The sequence below is a fragment of the Nerophis ophidion genome, linkage group LG24 (genome assembly GCF_033978795.1).
Source record: "Nerophis ophidion isolate RoL-2023_Sa linkage group LG24, RoL_Noph_v1.0, whole genome shotgun sequence".
Taxonomy (NCBI): Eukaryota; Metazoa; Chordata; class Actinopteri; order Syngnathiformes; family Syngnathidae; genus Nerophis; species Nerophis ophidion.
In genome coordinates, this window is record NC_084634.1 from 4,588,085 (window position 1) to 4,598,292 (window position 10,208).

At 42.1% G+C, this 10,208-nt stretch overlaps 1 protein-coding gene across 1 annotated transcript in view; it reads right to left on the minus strand.

Moving 5' to 3' along the window:
• exd2 (exonuclease 3'-5' domain containing 2) overlaps positions 1-9,225 on the minus strand; it is a 23,351-nt gene extending 14,126 nt beyond the window's left edge. The window contains exons 1-5 of the mRNA XM_061885948.1: positions 9,066-9,225; positions 8,648-8,712; positions 3,990-4,361; positions 3,667-3,923; positions 3,475-3,601 (exon numbers count right to left, since the gene is read on the minus strand). Of these exons, the coding sequence (XP_061741932.1) occupies positions 3,475-3,601; positions 3,667-3,923; positions 3,990-4,325 (720 nt within the window). The 5' untranslated portion in view covers positions 4,326-4,361; positions 8,648-8,712; positions 9,066-9,225. The remainder of the gene's footprint in view (positions 1-3,474; positions 3,602-3,666; positions 3,924-3,989; positions 4,362-8,647; positions 8,713-9,065) is intronic.
• Between the last annotated feature and the right edge of the window lie 983 nt (positions 9,226-10,208).

The window sequence follows — 10,208 nt, forward strand, 5'->3', positions numbered from 1 at the left end:
GACTGCCAGCTAATCGATGCTAATATGCGACGCTAATCGACGCTAACATGCTATTTACCGGCGGTGCTAAAGCAGACATGGCACAGAGATGTATGGATAACCTGCAGATGCATTTGCAACTATATTACGTTTCCTTCCACCCACATTTAATGCGAAACAAACACTTACCAATCGACAGATTTAAGTTGCTCCAGCGTCAAAAGATGCGAAAGTCCTGATCGTTTGGTCCGCACATTTTACCGGCGATGCTAACGCAGCTATTCGGCCATGCTATGGCTATGAATAGCGTCAATAGCTTCAGTTTCTTCTTCAATACTTTCATACTCCAACCATCTGTTTCAATACATGCGTAATCTGTTGAATCGCTTAAGTCGCTGAAATCCGAGTTTGAATCCGAGCTAATGTCGCTATATCTTGCTGTGGTATTCCCATTGTTTGTTTACATTGGCAGCACTGTGTGACGTCACAGGGAAATGGCCAGTGTCTTCGCAAATAGCGAAAATAAGGCACTTTAAAGCTTTATTTAGGGATATTCCGAGACCGGTAAAATTTTGAAAAAAATACAACAAGCCACTGGGAACTGATTTTTATTGTTTTTAACCCTTTTGAAATTGTGATAATGTTCCCCTTTAAACTGCACAACATGAGGTCTATGGCTCCCCCTAGAGCAGGGGTCAGCAACCTTTTTGAAAGCAAAAGCTACTTCTTGGGTACTGATTAATGCCAAGGGCTACCAGTTTGATACACACTTCAATAAATTGCCAGAAATAGCCAATTTGCTCAATTTACCTTTAATAAATACATCTATATATATAGAAATTGGGTATTTTCTGTCTGTCATTCCGTCGTACATTTTTTTCCTTTTACGGAAGGTTTTTTGTAGAGAATAAATGATGAAAAAAAAAACCACTTAATTGAACGGTTTAAAAGAGGAGAAAACAGAAAAAAAATGAAAATTACATTTTGAAACATAGTTCATCTTCAATTTCGACTCTTTAAATTTCAAAATTCAACCGAAAAAAAGAAGAGAAAAACTAGCTAATTCGAATCTTTTTGAAAAAATTTAAAAAATAATTTATGGAACACCATTAGTCAGTTTTCCTGATTAAGATTAATTTTAAAGTTTTGATGACATGTTTTAAATAGGTTAAAATCCAATCTGCGTTTTGTTAGAATATATAACAAATTGGACCAAGCTATATTTCTAACAAAGACAAATCATTATTCCTTCTAGATTTTCCAGAACAAAAATTTTAAAAGAAATTCAAAAGACTTTGAAATAAGATTCAAATTTGATTCTACAGATTTTCTAGAATTGCCAGAATAATTTTTTTGAATTTTAATCACAATAAGTTTGAAGAAATATTTCACAAATATTATTTGTCGAAAAAACAGAAGCTAAAATAAAAAATGTATTTATTATTCTTTACAATAAAAAAATAAATTTACTTGAACATTGATTTAAATTGTCAGGAAAGAAGCGGAAGGAATTTAAAAAGGTAAAAAGGTATATGTGTTTAAAAATCCTAAAATCATTTTTCAGGCTGTATTTTTTCTCTAAAATTGTCTTTCTGAAGTAAAAAAAAAAAAAGATTTATTCAAACAAGTGAAGGCCAAGTCTTTAAAATATTTTCTTGGATTTTCAATTTCTATTTGAGTTTTGTCTCTCTTAGAATTAAAAATGTCCGGCAAAGAGAGACCAGCTTGCTAGTAAATAAATACAATTTAAAAATTAAAGCTGCAAGCAGCGTTGGTCGAGTCCGCTTTTGGCTGCTGCCGCCGCTACTCAAGCCCTGGTCTAAGTCAGACCTACATAGAGGTTTTTGTTTCATGTCTCTACGACATTCCTAACAGAAGTTACAAGCAGTTTTTTCTGGGGTTTTTCCTAGGGGGCGCTAGAGCGCAATTTTGATTTTTATGGTTTGTTTTTTTTATTAGATGGCAATTTTCGCCAGCTCTGATGTGTGTTTAAAATTTGGTGAGTTTTGAAGCATGTTAAGGGGGTCAAATTACAGATCGGCGTTTCTGGATGTTGTTGATAAATGGCTTTCGCTTGGCATAGTAGAGCTTTAACTTGCACTTTGAAGCATTTTAAATGGGTCAAATTACAGCTCAAAGAGGCAAAAATGACATTTTTTAGGTAACTTTGCGCAGGGGTTCTTTGAAGGCGCGTAAAATCAAAACCGGAGCAGTAATCAAAACTCTGTTCTATACTTTTAATCAGAAGGGTTCAATCTCTCTCCTGTGCGAGTTTGAAGTCGAAACGACAAATGCGCTCAGAGGAGATAATGTTTGAAAAAAGGTGACGGGTGTTTACAAAACCTTTATTTTGAAGGGGTAATTTTTAACTTCCTGTTAATTTTTGCTGAAGGATGTCAATAATTAAAATGTAGGTCTAAGTGAGACCTACAAACAAGTTTTTGTTTCATGTCTTTCCGGCATTCCCACCGGAAGTTACAAGCAGTTTTGTCTGTGTTTTCTTCCTCGAAGCAGTTTTTGCTGTGTTTTGATCAAAAATTGCGCTAGAGCGCAATTTAGATTTTTTTTTTTTTTTTTCATTAGATGGCAATTTCTGCCAGTCCTGATGTGTGTGCCAAGTTTGGTGAGTTTTGAAGCATTCTAAGGGGGTCAAATTTCAGCTCAAAGAGGCAAAAATTGAATTTTTTGCGAAAATTTTGTTTTGAAGGGTTTTTTTCCAACTTCCTGTTGATTTTTGCCCTAGAAGATAGAATTATGAAATGTAGGTCTAACTTAGACCTACGTGACAGTTTTTGTTTCATGTCTGTACGATATTCCTAACGGAAGTTACAAGCAGTCTGTTTTTCTTTCCTTCCTAGGGGGCTGTAGCGCGCAATTTTGATTTTTCTGGTTTGGCTGCCTAATAAGTTGGGAAGGCATGCCAGACCGATGTGTGTGTCAAATTTGGTGAGTTTTGAAGCATGTTAAGGGGGTCAAATTACAGCGCATAGGTGCGGAATAAAGAAAGAAAGAAAGAATAATAAAACGCACCAGTTTCAATAAGGTCCTTGGCCCATTGCAAAAGGACTCCTATGGAGTCCTTTAGCTATGGGCCAAGGACCCTAAATGAGGCAGCTCACTGGTAAGTGCTGCTATTTGAGCTATTTTTAGAACAGGCCAGCGGGCGACTCATCTGGTCCTTACGGGGCACCGCGTTGGTGACCCCTGCCCTAGTGGATGTCTTCCTCATTGTTCCCGACAGACTGGAGGTCCCCAAAAACCCCAGACAATCACAATGGAGGGGGGAGAGAAACACGTACCTGCTCCGGAGTCAGGTGGTCCGCCTCCCAGTCGCTACATCGCAGTCCCCAAAAACCCCAGACAATCACAATGGAGGGGGGGGGGGGGGAAACACGTACCTGCTCCGGAGTCAGGTGGTTCCCCTCCCAGTCGCTACATCGCAGTCCCCAAAAACCCCAGACAATCACAATGGAGGGGGGGAAGAGAAACACGTACCTGCTCCGGAGTCAGGTGGTCCGCCTCCCAGTCGCTACATCGCAGCTGCAGCGACTTGTCCAGAGAGACGTTCAAGACGTCGGCCGCCAGCGACTTCAGGCTCAGTCCGTTACTGACGGACGCCTGCCTGGAGAACACGTTGAAGGCTTTTTAGTGAGCGGACGGACGAGCACGAGGCGACGACGGACTCACTTTAGTCTCAAGGCGAGGTAGCGCAGGTCCACCGTGCAGTTCAGCGAGAGGCCGTAGTCGCGCGTCAGCCGCTTGCCGTCTTCGTAGCAGCCCACGCCGGCCTTCAGAACGTGCGGGTCGCGCAGCAACTCCACCAGGCCGGGCGGGAAGGACCGCTCCCCGTCCCGGAACGCCAGGAGCCGCACCAGGACGCACAGACCGGAGCAGGAGGCCAGCTGGAGCAGGGACACCACCGAGGGGCGGCCCTCCATCGACACCTGGACAAAAAATACTAAGTCCATCGCAAACTTTCCCGGGGACTTGGAAGCACCCTCGGGCTTTACCCATTCACAGTCCAGTCCCAGCACGGGGAACAGCGCCAGGTCCTTCTGCATCAGCGGCCACATCTCCTGCCATTCGTCCTGGGAGCTCACCAGCGCCAGTTTCAGCTGCTCCGGACTGACGGGGGAGACCGCCGGACACTCCGAGGCCAAGGGCTCCCCCGGCGAGGCGTGGTCCTCATCGGGCGGCACGTCGGCGCAGGCGGGAGGCACGAATTCGGCCACCCTCTGAATGGAAGGCGGCCTCTTCCGCTTGGTGCCGTACGCTCGCCACAGGAGCAGGCCGCCAAAGGTGGCCCCGAGGAGCGTCGTGATGATGGCGGCCAGATGGTGAGACATGGCCAAGCGGTCTCTGGCGGGCCGGGAAGTGCAAACCTGAACGACCAGAACAGCTTCATTGGACATCAAGCTTCTAGAAATAGTTCTTGCAAACCAGTAATGCAGTAAAGTAACCGTGTAATACTCTTCCATATCAGTAGGTGGCAGCCGGTAGCTAATTGCTTTGTGGATGTCGGAAACAGCGGGAGGCAGGGTGCAGGTAAACAGGTGTCTAATGCTTGAACCAAAAGGTGAGTGCCGCTAAGGAAAGGCATTGAAGCTGAGGGAAGGCTATGCAGAACCAAACTAAAACTGAACGGACTACAACGTAAACAAAAACAGAATGCTGGACGACAGCAAAGACTTACTGTGGAGCAAAGACAATGTAGATCCGAACAGGACATGACAATCAATAATGTCCCCACGAAGAAGGATAAAAACAATTGAAATATTTTTGATTGCTAAAACAAAGTACAAACCCCGTTTCCATATGAGTTGGGAAATTGTGTTAGATGTAAATATAAACAGAATACAATGATTTGAAAATCCTTTTCAAGCCATATTCAGTTGAATATGCTACAAAGACAACATAAACTCATAAACTTTAGAATTTGATGCCAGCAACACGTGACAAAGAAGTTGGGAAAGGTGGCGATAATTACTGATAAAGTTAAGGAATGCTCATCAAACACTTATTGGGAAAATCCCACAGGTGTGCAGGCTAATTGGGAACAGGTGGGTGCCATGATTGGCTATAAAAACAGCTTCCCCAAAAAATGCTCAGTCTTTCACAAGAAAGGATGGGGCGAGGTACACCCCTTTGTCCACAACTGTGTGAGCAAATAGTCAAACAGTTTAAGAACAACCTTTCTCAAAGTGCAATTGCAGGAAATTTAGGGATTTCAACATCTACGCTCCATAATATCATCAAAAGGTTCAGAGAATCTGGAGAAATCACTCCACGTAAGCGGCATGGGCGGAAACCAACATTGAATGACCGTGACTTTCCATCCCTGTATCAAAAACCGACATCAATCTCTAAAGGATATCACCACATGGGCTCAGGAACACTTCAGAAAACCACGGTCACTAAATACAGTTCGTCGTTACATCTGTAAGTGCAAGTTAAGGCTCTACTATGCAAAGCGAACGCCATTTATCAACAACATCCAGAAACGCCGCTGGCTTCTCTGGGCCCGAGATCATCTAAGATGGTCTGATGCAAAGTGGAAAAGTGTTCTGTGGTCTGACGAGTCCACATTTCAAATGGTTTTAGGAAATATTCGACATCGTGTCATCCGGACCAAAGGGGAAGCGAACCATCCAGACTGTTATCCACGCAAAGTTGAAAAGCCAGCATGTGTGATGGTATGGGGGAGCATTAGTGCCCAAGGCATGGGTAACTTACACATCTGTGAAGGCACCATTAATGCTGAAAGGTACGTACAGGTTTTGGAACAACATATGCTGCCATCTAAGCGCCGTCTTTTTCATGGACGCCCCTGCTTATTTCAGCAAGACAATGCCAAGCCACATTCAGCACGTGTTACAACAGTGTGGCTTTGTAAAAAAAGAGTGCGGGTACTAGACTAGCCCGCCTGCAGTCCAGACCTGTCTCCCATGGAAAATGTGTGAAGCGTAAAATACGACAGCGGAGACCCCGGACTGTTGAAGGACTGAAGCTCTACATAAAACAAGAATGGGAAAGAATTCCACTTTCAGAGCTTCAACAATTAGTTTCCTCAGTTCCCAAACCTTTATTGAGTGTTGTTAAAAGAAAAGGTGATGTAACACAGTGGTGAACATGCCCTTTCCCAACTACTTTGGCACGTGTTGCAGCCATGAAATTCTAAGTAAATTATTATTTGCAAAAAATGAATATGGGTTGAAAAGTATTTGCAAATCATTTTATTCCATTTATATTTACATCTAACACAATTTCCCAACTCATATGGAAACAGGGTTTGTAGGAGCGGGAAACAGCGCTCAAAGGAAACCATAAAACTGCTACAGGAAAATACCAAAAAAAGAGAAAAAGCCACCAAAATAGTAGCGCCAGACAGGAAGTAAAAGAGCAAACAAGTCAGTGTGTGACGTGACAGTACACCTACTTTGAGACAAGAGCTGTCATGCATGCTTGGTTATGCTTTTTTTTATGGTTTACTTTTTACTGTCAACCGAGTTTCGTTTTTTTTATAATAGTAATATGTTGTAAAAATAATAATTAAAAACAACATATTTTACAGTACAACATTTTACTGGCTACTAAGCGGACAGTTTTTTTCTGTAAATAATAGTTGTAAAATCGGCATTTTGTTTTTATACTCTTTACGGCGAAACCCAAGTCTTCATCAACCCGCGAGTCAGCAAAACCCAAGTCCTCCTCAACCTGTGAGTCAGCGAAACCCAAGTCTTCGTCAACCCGTGAGTCAGCAAAACCCAAGTCTTCATTAACCCGCAAGTCCGCGAAACCCAAGTCTTCATCAACCCGCGAGTCAGCAAAACCCAAGTCTTCATCAACCCGCGAGTCAGTGAAACCACAGTCCTCAACCCGCGAGTCAGGGAAACCAGAATCCTCCTCAACCCATTAGTCAGCAAAACCCAAGTCTTCATCAATCGGCAAAACCTGAGTCTTGATCAACCTGTGAATCGGCAAAACAAAAGTCTTGATCAACCCGTGAGTCAGCGAAACCCAAGTCTTCATCAACCCATGAGTCAGCGAAACAAAGGTCTTCATCAACCCGCGAGTCAGCGAAACCCAGGTCTTCATCAACCCATGAGTCAGCGAAACAAAGGTCTTCATCAACCCGCGAGTCAGCGAAACCAAAGTCTTCATCAACCTGTGAGTCAGTGAAACCACAGTCCTCAACCTGTGAGTCAGGGAAACCAGAATCCTCCTCAACCCATTAGTCAGCGAAACCAAAGTCTTCATCAATCGGCAAAACCTGAGTCTTGATCAACCTGTGAATCGGCAAAACAAAAGTCTTGATCAACCCGTGAGTCAGCGAAACCCAAGTCTTCATCAACCCATGAGTCAGCGAAACAAAGGTCTTCATCAACCCGCGAGTCAGCGAAACCCAGGTCTTCATCAACCCATGAGTCAGCGAAACAAAGGTCTTCATCAACCCGCGAGTCAGCGAAACCAAAGTCTTCATCAACCTGTGAGTCAGTGAAACCACAGTCCTCAACCTGTGAGTCAGGGAAACCAGAATCCTCCTCAACCCATTAGTCAGCGAAACCAAAGTCTTCATCAATCGGCAAAACCTGAGTCTTGATCAACCTGTGAATCGGCAAAACAAAAGTCTTGATCAACCAGTGAGTCAGCGAAACCCAAGTCTTCATCAACCCATGAGTCAGCGAAACAAAGGTCTTCATCAACCCGCGAGTCAGCGAAACCCAAGTCTTCATCAACCCATGAGTCAGCAAAACAAAGGTCTTCATCAACCCGCGAGTCAGCGAAACCAAAGTCTTCATCAACCCGCGAGTCAGTGAAACCACAGTCCTCAACCTGTGAGTCAGGGAAACCAGAATCCTCCTCAAGCCATTAGTCAGCGAAACCCAAGTCCTCATCAACCCGTGAATCGGCAAAACCTGAGTGTTGATCAACACGTGAATCGTCAAAACAGAATTCTTCATCAACCCGTGAGTCAGCGAAACCCAAGTCTTCATCAACCCGCGAGTCAGCGAAACCCAAGTCTTCATCAACCCGTGAGTCAGTGAAACCACAGTCCTCAACCCGTGAGTCAGTGAAACCAGAATCCTCCTCAAGCCATTAGTCAGCGAAACCCAAGTCTTCATCAACCTGCGAGTCAGTGAAACCACAGTCCTCAACCCGTGAGTCAGTGAAACCAGAATCCTCCTCAAGCCATTAGTCAGCGAAACCCAAGTCTATATCAACCCGTGAGTTGGCAAAACCAAAGTCTTCATCAACCCGTGAGTTGGCAAAACCAAAGTCTTCATCAACCCGTAAGTCAGCGAAACTCAAGTCTTCATCAACCCGTGAATCGGCAAAACAAAAGTCTTCATCAACCCGTGAGTCAGCGAAACCCAAGTCTTCATCAAACCGTGAGTTATCGAAACAAGTCTCCCTTAACCCGTGAATCAGTGAAACTAGTCTTTCAACCTGTGATCCAGTGAAACTAGTCTTCTTCAACCTGAGAGTCAGTGAAACTAGTCTTCTTCAACCTGCAAGTCAGCGAAACACGAGTCTCCCTTAAAACCCCGCGAGTCCGTAAACCCGAGTCTCCCTCAACCCGTGAATGGTTGCCAAGTGAAGTGGACTTTAAGAGTCCTGGTGTGTTTCAAGGTGATCCATGATCCAGGGGGACCACTCTGCATGTTACCTGGGAGTCAGTGGACCTCCGGCGGGCTGTGCTGCTTGAGGACCGGGGACAGACTCCACATGGCCCTGGGAGCAACAGCAGGGGACAGTTTTTAGGAAGAGTTCAGAGACGGAAGGCAAACATTTAGCTGGGGGGAAGTAACATTACACATCGTGATTGACAGGTGTACTTTGTATTCAAATATGACTGCAGTTTAACCCCACAGCGTCTTCTGAGAAGTATTCTGTCTCCGGGACAAGTTGAAACGAACATAGAATGATATTTAAAGCGCAATAATAACAAAGTGTAAATAATGATATCAAAATGACATCATGGCGTTAGTTAGCAATGCTAATGCTGGAGCTAACTTGCAGATATTTCAGGGCACTAAGTCATGCGCGACTCTGGAACACAAAGTTCGGCTTCAGTCTTACTTTACCTGGCTGGTGTCAGAAGTAAAGAAGGTTCTAGACGCTGTTGAACAAGTCGTGTTTTTTTTTTCTGTGTCTTTAGTTTTTGGTTTATATTTATCAAACGCGTCGGCAGCAGTTTCCGGGTTGTATTTATATCGGCGGTGCAGAGTAGAGCTGGACGTGGATGTGGATGTGTCGCCCCCTGCTGGACAGGAGGAATAATAGCAACTGAGGTTTTTTGAGGGGGCAAGAACGTTAAAAAATGGGATCACGATGTTTTTTTATATATTGTCTGTGTATAAAATGTAATGTACACGTGATGTAATGTACACGTGATGTAATGTACACATGATGTAATGTACACATAATGTAATGTACATGTGTGTTTACTGTATGTAAACACACATACATAGCTCAAAAAATGATGGCATTAATCATGAACACAATCATCCAATTGTATATATATATATATATATATATATATATATACACACACACACACACATCTCTCTCTATATATATATAGATGTGTATATATATATAAACACATATGTAGAATTACATATATGTATATATATATATATTTATGTATATGCATACATACATACATACATACATACATATATATATATATATATATATATATATATACACACACACAGCTATATTTACATATATAATATACACATAATGCATATGTAAGTATACTGTATGTATTAGGGCGGCCAAAATGAACGCCTTAACTAAAAAAAATTATTGCCTTAATTCTGAAAACACTTAATCATCCAATATACTGTATGTATGTATGTATATATATATATATATATATATAATTTTTTATATATATATATGTATGTATATATCAATCAATCAATCAATGTTTACTTATATAGCCCTAAATCACTAGTGTCTCAAAGACATATGTAGAATTACATATATGTATATTTATATTTCGATATTTATATACATATATATATATATGCACATACATACATTTATATTTCGATATTTATATACATATATATATATATGCACATACATATATTTACATATATAATATACACATAATGTATATGTATGTATTGGGGTGGTCAAAATGAACGCCTTGATGATCGCATTGATTCTGAACACACTTAATCATCCTATATATATATATATATATATATATA